Consider the following 17,979-nt stretch of genomic DNA (forward strand, 5'->3'; position numbering starts at 1 on the left):
CTACACAAGTTTTCCAACTATCTTGGCACGGTTTTGAATCAGTTGCAGGGGGGTTACTGACTTCCTCTAAAGGGATTTTGCATGTTTTATTCAAATGAACGAAAATGCTGAATGTCACAATATTGGTTTGTTCTGTCTCCAATTTTATCTTTCTTTGGAATTAGTTACTGCACGGTTGAGTATTTTTGTCCATGGCTATAATCCAATATAGTCCACACTCCTTCCAAATGTAAATGAATATTGGTTTATATTCGTTTTATTCAATATGCAATTCTGATACATACATTCTATTCTCTCTCTCTCTCTTTCTTTATGAAATAGCATATATAGTCTATATCATCCTTCCACAAATGTTATACATGGAATCATTCTTAATTTTATTCAAATAATATAAGCTCTAAATTAGTGTAGTAGTGTCCAGCAATTTTAAAGCAATAATAATGCAGAGATTATTTCATTGCATACTTGACGAGACCAGGAATGTGTGAATTCATCATGTAGTCTTTCCAATCAATGCTGCTGGGGTCAAAGTTTAATCCCACAACCTCCAAGTTAAGGTTGCCCTTTGTTTCCCTTCGTAAATTCTCTGTGTTTGTATCATCAAATCTGTAATCGAAATTAACAAACTCAAATTTCATGAACATGAAATATAATCAAATTAAGTAGCTAGGTCGTGTATATATAATTTCTAATAATTAGAGACCAAGAAAAATTACATACACGGCCCTGAAAAACAAGTATGGCTTGTATAGTTCTACCAGCCGTTTCACCATTCTGATTTTTCTGCAGTTAGTATCATAAAAATCTTGGGAGCACTGGCAAAAAACTTTGTTGACCAAATTTAAGACCTTGCAAATAAACCAAAATCATGTAAAAGGATTAGTATATGAACACTTCAAGAGAATGAGATAAAGAATATGGTTTGTTTAACATTTAACAAACCTTTAGGGGCAAGACATATCGGATCGTCATAGAAATGTTGAATGCAGCAACACTTGTCAACAAAGACGGCTTGGAGATATTTATTGGTTTTCCATTTTTTTGGTAAGGGGTTTTAATGAAATAATTATAGCTGATATTATGAACATCTGAAATTTTGAAAGGATTTCTTAATGAAGAAGAAACATGGAAGATGAAATTCTTAGGAGCTTGATTTGAACGAGCAACAATTGCTGTGATCACACAATTGATCACCAAGTCTGCTGGTATCTGCATATCATCATCATCTAAAGTTTAGTTTCAATTTATTTTTTTATTTTTATTTTTCTGGTTGTAGCAATAATGGGGACTACGTATATCTATTTATATTTATATGCATAAACATTCATGTGAAATAAATACAAATTTAAAGGCGACATTGCAAGATTTTTAAAAAAACTGCAATCAAACTAATTTTAAACGTTAATCGTCAAAGTAATGCATGTTACTCATATAAAAGTATTGGTTAAAGTTAGTTGCTTTGAAAGAACTCAATTAATATTGAAAAAGATTAAAGGAAATTAAATGCTAATTTTTTAGATAATATTAAAAAAATAAAAAACCCGGTCCCCCCCCCCCCCCCCCCCACCAAACCAAAAAAAATGTAAGAAGTTTCTAGCATTACGAAAAACTGAAAAAGTGGCTTGAGATCTAAAAGAACAAGGTATTAAACTTTTGATGGGTCGTTCATCAAATTGATTAAATTTATAATAAGTAAAAATTGTCCGAGAAAAATATAATCAAATCCAAACATATGTGGAACTTACCGTATCTAAAATTGTGTTGGGATGGCCAAGAAAGTGTGTTATTTTTCCTTGACCGACGCCACATATTATACTGTCAAGAGTTCTGTAACCACAAAGTAAAATAATTGTTAACTTTTGATCTCTTGTCAAGAACACGAGAAAAACTTTGGTATACTAGGAGCACCGAATTCAGTGCTCTTTTTTATTAATTTTTTTTAAGACATAAAGAAAAATATAAAAAAAAACATGGGTAAAAAAGAAGAATTTTTTTTCTCCTTTTAGTAAAGAGAGACACCGGTGCACCAAAGTTTTTCTCCAACAACAAATGTCTAAGAAGATCTTGGAAGTAGTGTAATCATTTGATTCAATTCTATAAATTCAACATCTAAGTAGAACTGAAAAATTGAAATAACTTTTTTTTTTCTTTTCTTGTTTGTGAAAATTCAATCATAATCCCAAAAAAAGCATTTGGAACATTTGTGAAGGATGGATACATTAATATACCTTGAACCTTCAATCCAACCAGGAAATGGATCCTCGTACGTACTGGTTACCATTGTGGGGCGTATAATGATTAAGGGCACATTATCTTTATGATGCACCACAAGCATCTCTCCCATTGCTTTTGTGAATACATATGTGTTAGGCCAACCATACAAATTTGCTCTGCTTTTGCATTAATTCAATCGTATCGTTAAAATAATGTTAGAATAACGGATATCGTACGTAACTGTACAACACAATAAGATTTGACGAACCTTTCAATTCCATAATCTTTCATTTCATATTTTATTCTATTTTCCTCAGCATTCTTTGCTCGGAGTTCATCTTTTTTTTTCTCCAACAAATTCATTTCTGTGTGTATGTCTAATTTTGAGGTCCCTTTCAGGGTTTGACCCATCTCAAATGGTTTCTCTCGAAATATTGCTTCTCCATCCTTAGGCTCTCCGCACACATAAGCTAAAATATTAATAATATTAGAGAAATATAATATAAAATTGTTATTTTTACGTTTACCTGTCGGCTTAAACTTTTATGCTTTGTGGTATAGATACTTTACCAGTTGATGTGTGGACAAAAGCCTCCAATCTATGACAATTCTTTGCGAAGTTTAAGACATGTAAGGCACCCATTGTATTAACACCCATTGAGAAGTCAAATCTGCAGGTATAATTTTTAACCAAATGATCAAATTCATTTTCACAAGCAAAAGATTTTAATATAATAGCCTCTGATCATCACCTTTCGTCAAATTTTGTAGATGCAGCAAAATTCACAACAACATCTATCTCTTGGAACATCTCATTTTTAAGATTCTCATCTTTCAGTCCCAAATTCTCGAGAGCAACATCTCCTGCTATGACCACAACCTTCTCTGATATAAAAGATTCAAAATCTTCACCACACTCATCTCGTAGCACTCTAAACAAATCTGTCCGAATGACCTATTATATATGAAACGATTCAACCAATGTGTATATGTCATAAATATTATTATTCATATATAAAGCGTTTACATAATTAATCTATATGTTGGAAAGAATATATTTAGGATATCTTTATTATTTGTAACCTATTCCCTTATTTCATTAGGATTTAGTTTAAGTCTAAGCTAAGTCCATTAGTATTTGTATTTCTTTATATATTGTATTTTCCTGAATTAATTCAATATACAGATTTATTCTACGTTTCTCTCGTCTATTGTTTCTCAACATGGTATTAGAGATTCAATGATTGTAAGGTCACGAGTTCGATCCTCACCGCCTTCCGTTTTTTAGTGGAATTAAATAAAAGCATAAGAAGGTAAATCAAAAATTGGGCCTATGAAATACCCATTCTTCAAGCCCAAAAGGGCTCTTACGTGAGAGGGTATGTTAGAGAATAATATAAATCAGTAAAAAGATCCTCACTCAACATTTTAAGATTTTGGATTAAAGCGGTTCTTTACACTATACAAACGACACGAAAAGATTGACGATGTACCTCATTTTGCAAGCGTTGTGCGGCCAACTCAGTGTTTATTGCTCTTATGAGAAGATACAATTTTTGTGTCTGTGGCTGGATCCTTAGTATCTTTTCCACAAAAACTGCATGTACAGACGAATTCAGCGACAAGAGTGATATTTCAAATGATTTGTTACTTACTTGGCTACTTCTGTGTACACACATATATATAAGGAAAGATTCTTTTATAAATTTTTTTTGCAAATTACTCTAAGGACCAGTCATATACTTTTGATTGATTGAAATATGACTGGTCAGACATAAGAGTTTGTAAACAAAAATTTGACACTATAACACAACTTGGTTCTTACAATATCCTCCCCTATATATATATATATATATATGAGGTAGGATCTTTTGACACTAGTGTCAAATTTAAAATTTGACACCTCATCTGAGAGTCGTTAGATTAAAAAAGATCAACCGACTCTGATTTGTAAGTATATGAAATCAAATGATCTTTTTTGATCTAACGACTCTCATATGAGGTGTATTTGACATCCGTGTCAAATGATTCTACCTCTATATATATATATATATATATATATATATATATATATATATATATATATATAGGGGAATGATCCGTTTACAAACTTTTTTGAATTTTTTTTACAAATTACACTATGTTCTCCCGGGAGAACATAGTATAGTTTGTAAGAGTTTGTAAATAAAAAAGTTTGTAAATATAACCTGCCCATATATCTATATATATATATATATATATTACCTTTTGCTAAGAAGCCCGTTGCACCAGTGACTAAAATGGTCTTTCCCTTGAGAAAGTATTGTACCCTTCCTGAGTCCATTGTGAGCAAGTAAGTGCTAATTTTGAAGTTATGTGTACCAAAAAGGATGATGATGTAGTAATGCTCATCCATGCAAACTCAGGATCTTATATATATATACGCATATATCACCAACAACCACTGCTCCCTACGGTGATGGATCGATATACAAGTCATGTGGGGCAATGTGTTTCGGTACCAAAAAAATAGAGGGGATTATAAAATGTTTTTTATTTATTTTTATTCTTAGTTTTATATTAATATTCTATACACATACACACACATGTGAGATTAAAGAGAAAACATAAGGCCATAATAATTTATTTCTATATATTAAGTGAGATTTTTTTTAATACGTGAAAATTTTATATAATTTTTACTCTTCAGTTTTTACTTTTATAATATTTTCAACACAAAATTAATTATATTTTGATATTTTTATCTTACAGATTTAAATAAATTAATTTTATATAATTTCAATAATTAACATTTATTGATTATTTTGTACTCAATATAATTTTACAATAACTTCAAAATTAATAATTTATAGTGCTATTCAATGCATCTCAAGATAATCTTATATATGATTATAAATTATAAAAATAATATGAATTTCAATTCAAACAAAGTTAATATGATTTTATTTCATAATTTAATTATTTTTATAAGTAATATATCAACAGTCAATTTTAAATCCTAACATTTAGGTGTTGAAAAACTGGCTTCAATAAGGGGTGAATTAGGTTTTCAATTTTTTTTTCTTCCAAAAAGCCTCTTTTCTAAAAATGGCAATTAATTACACCAACCGCTATTATAATATGAATACAACTGTTCGATCTTGTGGATTGAGACGTCCAGCTAGAGACTCATGAGTTTTTGTATAGGATCTATATACTTTCTCAGGTATCAATGGGGGACCTTTGAACGGAAGTATATCATAGTGCACAATAGTAACAACATTTGCCAAGACATGAGATGTGTGTACAGTAATTGCTAATAGAGAGTTCTGTGAGTATTGAATTTTGGATCTTTTATTAATTTTAGGGGTCCAACTTGATCTGATAAGGATGTGGTAGCTAGGATCGATATCTTCTTGAAATTTTTTCCTTATTCTTCTCTTAGCTGTTTGCTTTAATTGGGCTTTATAGAATATGTTGGGCCCATAACAAAGACATATTATTCATTCATGTTATTGTTGGGTTTAGTATGCTCTTTTTCACTTAAGCCAAAGATAGCTTTAGTGAGAGTGAGCCCAAAGTCCAATTTTAACCCATGAAGTTTAGGGTTAGTTTTGGATTGGGCAGAGTATATAAATTCTATTTTCTCCTAGTGCCTCCTAGGTTAGAGTCATCAGAAACACACCAAAGAGGCAGACATTTATTATCTGAACGGTTGCCCACTCGACCCACTGATCCCCTTGAGTCACAGCCTAGAAGATCAACCGTAGAGCGGAATTGCAACCGTTCGTGGTGCGTTGCTGCAAGATCGTGAGGCTTGACAAGGAGAATTGAAGGTGAGAAATCGTCACGCTTGGTTCTTCACCCCAGGTAATCAAAGCGGTGTATTTAATCTTCATCGCATCGATACGATGCGCTTCCGCGTTTTTGATGATATACCTTCATGTGGTATCAGAGCCGGATTGTGATGGGGATTAAGATCAGTTTTGATTTATTTATTGTTCTATGTGATTTTGAAAATATGGCACCTTTATTTTGTATCTGTTATTGATATTCATGTTGTTAATTCTTTATAGTTCATTTTCATAAAAGTTTAAATTTTAATCGGTAAAAATGTTTTAATCCATGGTTAGGGTCTCTCGTGTATTTCTCGATTTGTAACAAGGAGGCTAATCCCATATGATTAGGTTTCCTCCTTGCTGTTTTTATTTATTTTTCGGACTTTCTGTGTACTTCTCCAATATTTTGTAAAAGTTCAAGATCGAGAAACCGCGAGGAAGATGCGCAGTCAGCACTGTCAGAGACTTTTCGAGGACTTTTCAATCTCAGAATGGGGAGATCCATATATGGTTGGAAAGAGGACGAAAAGAAGAACACAAAGGTGGGTGGATAGCCGCCACCGGATCCTCCACGCGCAGCCACAAGCGGATGCGAGTGGCCGCCACTCTCCGGCAAAGAAAGAGAGCGTGAGGGAGCGTCCAGCCACCTTTTTGGGTGGTTCCGGCGGCGGTGTATGTTGGGAAAACTCGGTTCCCTCAGATCGGCTCAGGGGCCTTTGTGAGGAAGTCAATCAACAAGATCCTGATCTCGGATCTCAACAATACCTCAGCCTGAACTTCACCAGGTCAGGCAGCGCAGCGGAAAAATCAAAACGTAAACACAAGAGAGAGAGAAGAAGAACACAACCAGATTTAACGTGGGAAAACCTTCTCCAATGAAGAAGTAAAAAACCCACGGGACCTAGTCCAGATCAGAAATCCACTATGAAAATAATGGTTACAACGAATCAAATACACCAATGTGGTGGTTAACTCAACCTCTCCAACAATGGTGGTAATCAAACTACCCTAGAGATGTTTCACTCAAAATCTCTCTAGAGATATCTCAAATGCAAAGCATAAAGCTTTACTCAACAATCAAATAATTTTTCTCTCAAATTTGTTCTCTCAAATTTGACCTTTCCTCCACCCACAACTAATGAGTATATATAGAGGAGGTGGAAATTAGGGTTAGGGTTTTAGGAAACCCCTCAAATGGGCTTGGGCTTAGCATTGAAGGAGAAAGCCCAACAAATCTCCCCCTCCGACTTCAATGCGTCGGCTTCAACATCAACCCGGCTCCTTCACAGCAGTCTTCAAATTTTCTTGCTGGAACCGGCTTCGTCATCATGTCGGACCAATTTTGTTCAGTGTGCACCTTGACGAGTTCGAGCTCTCCACCTTCCACCACATCCCGGATCCAGTGATACCTCACATCAATATGCTTAGTGCGGGAGTGATAGGTTGAATTCTTCACAAGATGGATTGCGCTTTGATTGTCACAACCCAGCTCGTACTTGTCTTGATCATGGCCGAGTTCCATGAGGAACTTCTTCATCCACAACATCTCTTTGCTTGCCTCAGTAGCGGTAATGTACTCAGCCTCAGTTGTAGATAGTGCAACACATTTCTGAAGTCTTGATTGCCAAGAGACAGCTCCTCCGGCAAATCTCATCATGTATCCTGTAGTCGACTTTCTCGAGTCGAAATCTCCCCCTAAATCAGAATCCGAGTAGCCTTGCAACTCGGCTTTGCCTTCTCCAAATCGGAGACATAAGTCTGTCGTACCTCGGAGGTACTTGAAGATCCACTTCACTGCTTCCCAGTGCTCTTTGCCGGGGTTTGACAAATACCGGCTTACCATTCCTACAGCATACGCCAAGTCGGGTCTAGTGCAAACCATTGCATACATCAAGCTTCCGCCGGCGGATTGGTAAGGGACCTTCATTATCTCATCTTTGTCTTCATCAGATCTCGGACATTGCTTTTGGTTCAGCTTTATGTGTCCGGCAATGGGGGTACTCACTGTTTTGGCTTTGTCCATGCTGAATCTCTTCAGTATCTTCTCAATATATTTCTCTTGACTCAGCCACAGTAGCTTCTTCTGTCTATCTCGGATGATCTTGATTCCGAGTATCTGCTTTGCATGGCCGAGGTCCTTCATTGCGAAGGACGAGCTCAACGCCTTTTTCAGGGCGGCTATCCTCGATTTATCTTTCCCTACAATAAGCATGTCGTCAACATATAACAACAAAATCAGAAAATCTCCAGCCTCATAACTCTTCACAAATACGCAGTGGTCAGCTTCAGTCTTCTCAAACTTATGATCAATTATGAATGATTCAAATTTCTTGTACCACTGCCGAGGTGCTTGCTTCAAGCCATAGAGGCTTTTCTTCAACCGACATACCAAGTCTTCTTGGTCTGGAGCTTGGAATCCTTCAGGTTGCTTCATATATATTTCTTCTTCTAGATCACCGTGAAGATATGCCGTCTTCACGTCCATTTGTTCTACCTCGAGGTCCATCGAAGCCGCCATGGCTAACACGGTTCGGACCGAGGTCATTTTCACCACAGGAGAAAAAATCTCCTCAAAATCAACTCCTTTCTTCTGATTGCAGCCTTTCACTACAATCCGGGCTTTGTATATCGGCTTTTGCCCGTTCTCTTTATTCTTAATCTTGTAGACCCATTTATTTTTCAAATCTCGTCTTCCTTTTGGCAACTCGGTCAGCTCATAAGTCTGATTCTCGTGCAGAGACTTCATCTTGTCTTGCATTGCCTTTTCCCATTCTTCTTTCTCTGAGCTAGTCACAGCCTCATCATAACTCTGAGGCTCACCGTCTTCAGCAACAACGGTGTATTCATCAGATGGGTATCTCGTAGAGGGTCTTCTTTCTCGAGTTGGATATCTCGGCTGTTCTTCAGCTTGAGAACCCGGTTCATCATTTTCATCCCGGAACTCATCATCAACTCGAACCTCAATGTCTTGGTCATCTTCAGCTTGTTGTTGGTCATCAATTTCTTCATTCTCTTGATTTTCTCCCCTGCTTCAGCTCGGACAGGAGGGACGGTTTCTTCGTGTCTGACAGTAACCCGGACTTTGGGCTTCGAGATGTCATGAATGTTCTCATGCTCATGAAAGATCACATCTCGACTTCTCACGATCTTCTTATTGATTGGATCCCAAAGTCGGAACCCGAACTCACATCTCGGCGAACCAAGATAAATGCATTCTGTAGTCTTTACATCAAGTTTGGCTCTTTCATCTTTAGGGATATGCACGAAAGCTCGGCATCCAAACACCTTTAATTGATTATAGGCCGCTTTCCGACCTGTCCAGACTTCTTCTGGAATTTCTCCTTCAAGTGGCCGTGATGGTGAGAGGTTGATCAAGTCAACAGCAGTTTTGACGGCTTCTCCCCAGAATGATTTCAGTAACCCGGTATTGGATATCATGCTTCGTACCTTCTCTTCAATTGTTATGTTCATCCTCTCAGCCAGTCCATTTAGCTGAGGTGTCTTGGGGGGCGTCTTCTCAAGTCGAATCCCGGCCGCTCTGCAGTATGCATCAAATGGGCCGCAATACTCACCACCATTGTCAGATCGGACCACCTTCAATTTCTTGCTAGTCTCCCTTTCAATCATCGCATGGAATTCTTTAAAGGATTGGAATACCTGGTCTTTAGTCTTCAACAAATATACCCACACTTTGCGGGAATGGTCATCAATAAATGAAACAAAGTACTGAGCTCCTCCAAGAGATTTCTCTGACATGGAACAAACATCAGTATTGACGAGGTCAAGAATATTCCTTCGTCTTCTTGGTTGATCCGGTCTCACAAAAGAAACCCGGTGCTTCTTTCCAGCTAGGCAGTGCGTGCAACGCTCCAACGCTTGGCCTTTCAACCCGGTCAATAATCCTTTCTTGTTCAGGATCTGGAGCCCTTTCTCGCTCATGTGGCCGAGGCGCTTGTGCCATAGCTCCAAGCTAGGTTCATCTCGGACAGAATTGGCTTCTCCGCCATTGATCTTTCCTTGCATCACGTATAAGGAGCCTTCCTTCTTACCTCGGGCCACGACCAAGTTTCCCTTGGCCAGCTTCCATCTCACACTACCGAAGTAGTTCACTAACCCGACATCATAAAGTTTGCCTACCGAGATTATGTTCAAACGCATGTCAGGAACATGCCTTACATCTTTCGACACAAGTCGGCATCCGACATCTGTGGTCAGAGTTACATCAGCGACACCAACAATCTTGTTGGTCACTTGATTTCCCATCTTCACGACTCCAAAATCACCACCTCGATAAGAGGAGAAAAAACCTTTGTGTGGAGTAACGTGGAAGGAGGCACCGGAGTCAACAAACCAGGTGCAGTCATCATATGCAACATTCAAATAATTATCTTCACCTAGGAGGAATATATCGGCATCAGGGTTTGCAGCCACCGCAGTGGTACTATTGTCTTCCCTCTTCTTGGGAATAATCTGATCCGGCTTCACAGAGCCGTTCTTCTCATCATTTTGCAGGGTCCAGCAGTTTGGCTTCTTATGGCCTGTCTTTCCACAGTAAAAGCACTTCAACTCATATTTTGGCTTTAACCGACCTCTGGACTTGTCTCGTCTGTCACAACCTCTACCTCGGCTTTTGCATCTACCGAGGGAGTCGGATTTCCCTTTGTTCTCAGCAACGTTGGCCTCAGACATACTCGAAGTACCTCGTTCTCTTCTCCTGGATTCTTTGCCCAGGAGGCTGTCTGTCACGACATCCATCTTCAATTTTCCGTCTGGAGTCGAGTTATTCATGGTCACCACCAGAGTATCCCAGCTTTCTGGCAACGAGCTCAACAACAGCAATGCCTACAATTCTTCATCAATTTTCATATCAGCCTTTGACAGCTGATTCACAATACCTTTGTAGGTTTTCAGGTGTTCAATCATGCTCATGCCGTCCTTGTGTTCAAGCTTAACAAGTCGGCGAACCAGGTGTGCTTTGTTCTTGGGAGTCTTCTTCTGAATCATGGACTTTAATTTCGTCCACAACTCATACGCGTTCGTGAATTCGGACACGTGCTCAAAGAGGCTTTTATCAATATATTTCCTGATCGTGGCTACCGCCTTCCGACTCAGGATCTCCCACTCCTTATCTGTTTTGCCTGCCGGTCTCTCATCAAGGATAATGGGCTCATGTAGATCTTTGCAGTAGAGATGATCTTCCATCATCGGTCTCAAATAAGTGAAGTTGTCTGCGGTCAACTTGAACATATCTCCATCATGAGTTATGCCACTTGTCTCTATCTCGTCTCCCTCAGAACTCGTCGAACTCGGGCTCTGATACCACTGTTGGGAAAACTCGGTTCCCTCAGATCGGCTCAGGGGCCTTTGTACAGAAGTCAATCAACAAGATCCTGATCTCGGATCTCGACAATACCTCGGCCTGAACTTCACCAGGTCAGGCAGCGCAGCGGAAAAATCAAAACGTAAACACAGGAGAGAGAGAAGAAGAACACAACCAGATTTAACGTGGGAAAACCTTCTCCAATGAAGAAGTAAAAAACCCACGGGATCTAGTCCAGATCAGAAATCCACTATGAAAATAATGGTTACAACGAATCAAATACACCAATGTGGTGGTTAACTCAACCTCTCCAACAATGGTGATAATCAAACTACCCTAGAGATGTTTCACTCAAACTCTCTCTAGAGATCTCTCAAATGCAAAGCATAAAGCTTTACTCAAACAATCAAATAATTTTTCTCTCAAATTTGACCTTTCCTCCACCCACAACTAATGAGTATATATAGAGGAGGTGGAAATTAGGGTTAGGGTTTTTAGGAAACCCCTCAAATGGGCTTGGGCTTAGCATTGAAGGAGGAAGCCCAACAGTGTACTCGTCTCTATGTGGTGGTCCTTCCCCTGGAGTTTCGACTTGAGTTGACTTCGGTTGACGGTGCGGCAGACCTGACGGCTAGGGTTCCTCTTTCGCGTCCTAGGGTTTCTCGCCAAAGGATTGGGTCTTTGGGCCCATGAAAACCCTAAAGGGGCTTGAGACATATACTATGGGCTAGGAAAAAGTCGAATTCCAAAGTTGTAATATTTTATTATTTTTATTTATTTATTTTTCTTTAAAATAGAAAGACCATGAATTAAAGTAATTAGATTTTATTATTTAATGCTTTTATTGATTGGTATGAATTATAGGTGCGATTAGCATGATATTTGCGATAACATGTCATATAGGATAGGAAGGTGTCATGTTGTTGCATGATAACATGTCATACGTGCATATTTACTATTATGTCATTACCGACTAGTATGATAGTATATTCGCGTAGTTTTTGATTTTAAATATTCTGGTAAAATAAAATTATGATTATTATGATTTTAGAAACAAAATCTAGATTAATGGTTATATTAATTTCGAAAATTAATTAATTATTATGTTTTTTTATAAAATCTAGAATAATCAAATTGATTATTTTTGGAGTTTTAAAATCAAGACAATTAGTAAGAAAATTTCCTAAGAGAATTCTTTCATTTTACGAGTAATTTGTGGGTCTACTAAAATGGTCATGTGTTAAACACACGCTGCATACCACAATCATGTATCATGATTGTGTGAAGCACACGCTGCCTATCATAACCGGATTTTAGGACCTTAATGATTTCAAAATTCAGATAAGCTAAGTGATGCACGTTCATCGGCGCTCTTGCTTACATAGTTTTTGAAATCAAACAAAGGATACTCTCAATTAAATAATTCTTGAAAAATGGAAAATATTGCTTATGTTGAATGGAATGAGATTTAAATTAAGAAATTAATTTAACCTTCAAGCGCATTATAGGACCATTAATAAAATGATCATGTGAAGTCTCATCGAATAAGCATGATTGAATTTTATTAGATTGGACCTAAATAATTATGGGAGTAGATTTAAATTAAGAAATTAATTTAACCTCCAAGCACATTGTGAGCCTATCAATAAAATAATCATGTGAGGCCCTAATAGATAAGCATGATTGGATTTTATTGGGCCTTAATACTTTCAAAATTTTAATAAAGTATTGTACGGCCCATCGTCGATAATAATAAGTTATTAAAGATAATTTTGAAATTAAACAATGAATTCGACAGGGCTTATAAAAATTCTCAAACAAAAATGTTGAATGGGCGAAGTTTTTAAATATTAAATAATTAATTTTAAAACCTGCGGGCTCCATTTGTGGGTTTATTAGTGAAATGGTTATCGCTGAAGCCCCATCGGATAAGGATAATCAGATTTCACTAGATTAAATCTTAATTTCAAAATTTTAGTAAAGTATTGTACGACCCATCGTCGGCAATGCTTAGACACCAAGGATAATTTTGAAATTAAACAATGGTTAATTACATTCAACTTTGGTAAAATTGTTAACCCTCCCATCGAGGCTTTGGCAATGGCACTGAAGACCCAAATAACAATTTTGGTTTTTACAAGTGACTTGCCCATCGTAAGCCTTGTAAAGATAAACTGAAGGATTGTTAACAATAAACAAGAGTAGTTATGAGAATCTACTTGTATTTCGTTTATTTATTGCATTATTTGTTTGTAATTGTGTGCTTTATATGTTTTTTCAGAAAATGACTTCCTTCAAACCTATAGCCATGATTTTGAGTCAAAAACCTCTAGATGGTACAAACTATGAAGAATGGAAAAGGAACCTTGTTGTTGTTCTTAAACATGAAAAGCTGAAATTTGTCCTTACCGTACCAAAACCATGGCAACCTGTAGAGAGTGCATCTAAAGAAACTAAGATGCATTTCTCAGATTGGGAAAGGGAAAATATGGTAGTTCGCTGCTATATTATTTTCAGTCTTTCCAAATACTTGCAGAAGCAAGTGTACATGATTAAGAGTGGAGTATAAATGCTTCAGACTCTTAATGACATGTTTGCTGCGTCTAGCAGCTCTGCTAGACAGAATGCAGTCGGTGCAGGTTTTGCTAAGAGTCTTGTTAAATCCAAAGGGAAACCCAAGGGTGGTAACAAGAACAAAATGACTTGGTTATCAGTTGTCAAACCAGTTGCAATGAAGAAGCCAAAAGACAAGTGCTTCAATTGCAGGCTGAAGGGACACTTGATGAAAGATTTCCCAAAGGTGATGAAAAGAAAAAGGTAACGGTAATTTAAAAGGCTTAATTAGTGGATGAATCTATGATTCAGGAACCACTAACTATGTTTGTTGCTCTTTGCAGTGGTTCAAGCATAGAGAGCCTATTACCATTGGACAAAGATATTTTAAGCTTGAAGATGGGGAGCTTGTGTCTGCATTAGCAGTAGAACAAGTTATTTTATCTTTTGATAATTTATGACTTTAGTTTTGGATGACTGCTTAATTATTTCGGATTTGAAGAGGACTTTTATTTCTGTTAGTTGTTTTGTGAAAACATGGTTTAATAGTACAATTTAATTCCTCAGTCTCAATAAGAAGTTCATCTTCTTTTATTCCGGTATATTAAATTGTCTTTATTACTAGAGTTATATATCCCATTTAATTTATTATGTTGAATGGAAAGGATGATGAACAAGGATTTTCATCAAAGAAATAAAAGTTTCAAATGAAACATAACTTTGGCCTTTGTCAACTCTAAGAACGCATTAATTGAATGAAGTTGCAGTATGCAAAAATCAAACATTTTAGACTTGGTGAAGATCATGTTCAGTTATTCATCTTTGCCAATATTGTTCAAGGGAGATGCCTAAGAGAAGGAAATGTACCTTCTTAACTTGATTCCGTAAAAGTTTGTTGTAAAGACACCTAAAGAATTATGGAAAGGATGTAAGCCCAGATCAAACCATATTCGGATTTAGGGTGCTACGACACACGTCCTACAACAACAGTAAAAAAAAGATGGAATCTTGTATGGAAGAGTGCATATCCTTTGGCTACCCTAAGAGAACTAGGGATCATTTCTTATTTAGTCTTAAGAACAAGATAATCTAAGTGAGCACTCACATGATTTTCTTAAAGGAGGACTAGATGAGAAATTATAAGCTCTTAAGTAAGGTTATTCTTGATGAGATTTATCTCAGATCAAGAATTTCCAGAATCTCCAAAAGCTTCATCCACTATTTCCTTGATTGTTTAAGAGGGGATGGATATATCTCTAGGTGAACAAACAAGAGAACCGTAATTGGAAATTCAATATGATAATATATAAGTGAAACTAGTAAAAATATTAGTATCACATCTGGAGGAACAATATCAAGAATAAGCGGATCCTCAAGAAATATGAAGATCCACCATTTGACCCACTCTTTGTTTTACCTATAAATACACAATGTCTAGTGCAGTACATTCGTAGTGGGAGAGAACCTTGTTAACTCTCAAGTTGTCTCTTGTTGAGTGACATTGATCGTACTAGTTACGATAATGCACTAGAAGATGTTGTTGATCAAGTGTTGCTCAAGCTATGAACAATAAGATGAAATACTTGTATTTCAACTCCGTTCGGTCCTAGTAAAGACACCAAGAGGGGTAAAACCCACAAGGTGCATGTGGACATAAAAGGCAAAGAGAGGATGGACAGGAAGGTGAAAACCTTCAAAGCTAGCTTGGAGACAACTTTTGTCAGACGCCATGCTTGAGTCTATCCAGATTCTCTTAGTTTCTATAAGTCTCAATTATGAGATTTCATTTTGGGAGTTGGATGTCAGGATATCTACAAATAACAACCAAAATGGTTTATAGCAAATGGGTAGGGACGCATGGTATGCAATTTGTGAAAGTCTATTTCATAGAATTAAGCAAGCATCCAGGTCTTGGAGCATCAGTTTTGATCAGGTTGTCAAGATTTTGATTTTGAGAGAAACTTGATGAATGATGTGTATTTGTATGTAAAGGATCCAATGGATGACAATAAATTTTCTGGTACTTTATGTAGATGATATGCTTCTTATTAGAAACAACGTGGAGGTAATATCAAGCATAAAGAGTTGGCTAAGTTGGTGTTTTGGTATGGAAGTACTGGAGAAGCCAATTATATTCTTGGTATAAAACTCTTATGAGGCCGGAAGAATAAGTTGTTGGCATCACCTCAAGCTACTTACATTGACAGAAATCTTGCCAAAATTCAACATGAGAATTCTAAGAGAAGAATTATAAATTCTCAAATGTGAAATTCATCTTCCTAAGGAGTAAACAAAAGACTCCTAAGAAGGAAGAATGCATGAGCAGGATATCTTATGTTTTGGAAAAGGTAGACTCATGCATATCATGTTGGGTGTTAAACCAGACATCTGTCACGCAGTGGGAGTAGTGAGAAGGTACCATTTTGAACCTAGAGGAATACTAGATTATTGTTAAGCATGTACTCAAGTATCTTTGGAGAACGAGAGATTATATGCTAGTATATTCTAGTGGGAGTCTTAAAAAGCTGAGTTTTCACTAATTCAGTTATTTCAAGCGAATATTGACTCAAGAATATCAACCTCGAGCTATGAGTTTTTCACTAAACTCAGATAGCATTAAAGGTGGATCTTGCAGACCCAGTTACTAAGAGTTTGCCTGAACTTGTGTTCGAGAGGCATGTTACTTCTTTTGGTCTTAGGAGGATCCCAGACTTGCATTAAGCGAGTGGGAGATATTGGGTTCATTGTGCTCTTGGAGTAAGACAATAAAATAATGTAATCATTTTCTGAATTTTACAAATAAGGTATTATTTATTTTGCGCACTATTTACAAACATCAAGGTCCGGATCAAATTGTGGAGTATATGATCATATGGATACGCTCATGGAGGACATGATCATAGGTTCTCACAATTGATTAATGGATTCATAGCTGTTAAATAAAGTTGGGCACTTTATTTAGGCTGCAATATTTTATGAAATAGTTTTGTCCGAATCATTGTAAAATATTGGTGTGAATTAACATTCACATTGAAAGGATCAATAAGTGATTTGATTAAGGTTATTTTTCTGTCATAAGGTATCAAATCTCCAGTTAACTATAGTTATGTAATTGCTCTTAATCCTGAGTTTATTATAAGTAGGTAATCAAATAGTTTTCATTCTTTGATTTACCAACGAGTGAGGTTCGATCTATTGACGACCAATAACTCGGTATTTTGGGAGTGAGATTATTTGATTATCGGTAAGAGATAAACAACATGGAATTTGTAGGATATATCCCCTTGATATGTTTCGGTACTTGGATATTAAAGACATTGGCCAGTGCATGTAATCCATCAGAGAAACTATCATAGTCATGGGAATAAATACTTGATTGAGTTACAGAAAACTTGTCAATCAATTATAGACATTCTACAAAAGGGCAATGAATATTCATGTTATAAAGGTCATTAATCTTGGAGTTCACGTTCGGGCTTTTAGGGGAGTAGCGCCGAATTAGATAATCTTTCAAAGATTATCAGGAGCCTTGATGAGTGACAAATGGTAGATCCCCAGGCTAGCTTGAGACAAGGGATGGGTTGTATAATCAGATGATGATGGCTTATAGGCTACATAGTCTTGGGTTTATGAACTCAAGTTTGTGTCCAAAAGAGCAAGTGGGAGATTGTTGGGTTTAGTATGCTCTTTTTCACTTAAGCCCAATAGCTTTTGTGAGAGTGAGCCCAAAGTCCAATTTTAACCCATGAAGCTTAGGGCTAGTTTTGGATTGGGCAAAGTATATAAACTCTCTTTTCTCCTAGTGCCTCCTAGGGTTACAGTCATCAGAAACACACCAAAGAGGCAGACGTTCATTATCTGAACGGTTGCCCACACGACCCCCTGATCCCCTTGAGTCATAGCCTGAAAGATCAACCGTAGAGCGGAATTGCAATCGTTCGTGGTGCGTTGCTGTAAAATCGTGAGGCTTGACAAGGAGAATTGAAGGTGAGAAATCGTCACGCTCGCTTCTTCACCCCAGGTAATCAAAGCGGTGTCTTTAATCTTCATCGCATCGGTACGATGCGCTTCCGC

The 17,979-nt window shown here is 37.0% G+C and overlaps 1 protein-coding gene across 1 annotated transcript; it reads right to left on the reverse strand.

Moving 5' to 3' along the window:
- Positions 1–449: 449 nt before the first annotated feature.
- On the reverse strand, positions 450–4,537 carry LOC133312475 (probable fatty acyl-CoA reductase 4). Its single transcript, XM_061513675.1, has 10 exons — positions 4,459–4,537; positions 3,708–3,811; positions 2,967–3,169; positions 2,756–2,885; positions 2,483–2,667; positions 2,229–2,390; positions 1,746–1,827; positions 943–1,209; positions 721–848; positions 450–606 (listed from the first exon to the last, which is right to left on the reverse strand). Exons 1-10 carry the CDS (start codon positions 4,535–4,537, stop codon positions 450–452), a joined length of 1,497 nt encoding a protein of 498 aa, XP_061369659.1.
- Between the last annotated feature and the right edge of the window lie 13,442 nt (positions 4,538–17,979).

Source organism: Gastrolobium bilobum, unplaced genomic scaffold, assembly GCF_033153095.1.
Source record: "Gastrolobium bilobum isolate Gb01-03AN ecotype WA unplaced genomic scaffold, APGP_CSIRO_Gbil_v1 utg1501, whole genome shotgun sequence".
NCBI lineage: Eukaryota > Viridiplantae > Streptophyta > Magnoliopsida > Fabales > Fabaceae > Gastrolobium > Gastrolobium bilobum.

Bases quoted from the DNA above. Each gene is read 5' to 3' on its own strand.
- LOC133312475 (XM_061513675.1), bottom strand. From the start codon at position 4,537: ATGGACTCAGGAAGGGTACAATACTTTCTCAAGGGAAAGACCATTTTA. The intron at 3,170-3,707 runs GTACATCGTCAA...CATATATAATAG, and splicing joins CACAACGCTTGCAAAATGAG to GTCATTCGGACAGATTTGTT. The intron at 849-942 runs GTTTGTTAAATG...TTTATTTGCAAG, and splicing joins GATATGTCTTGCCCCTAAAG to GTCTTAAATTTGGTCAACAA.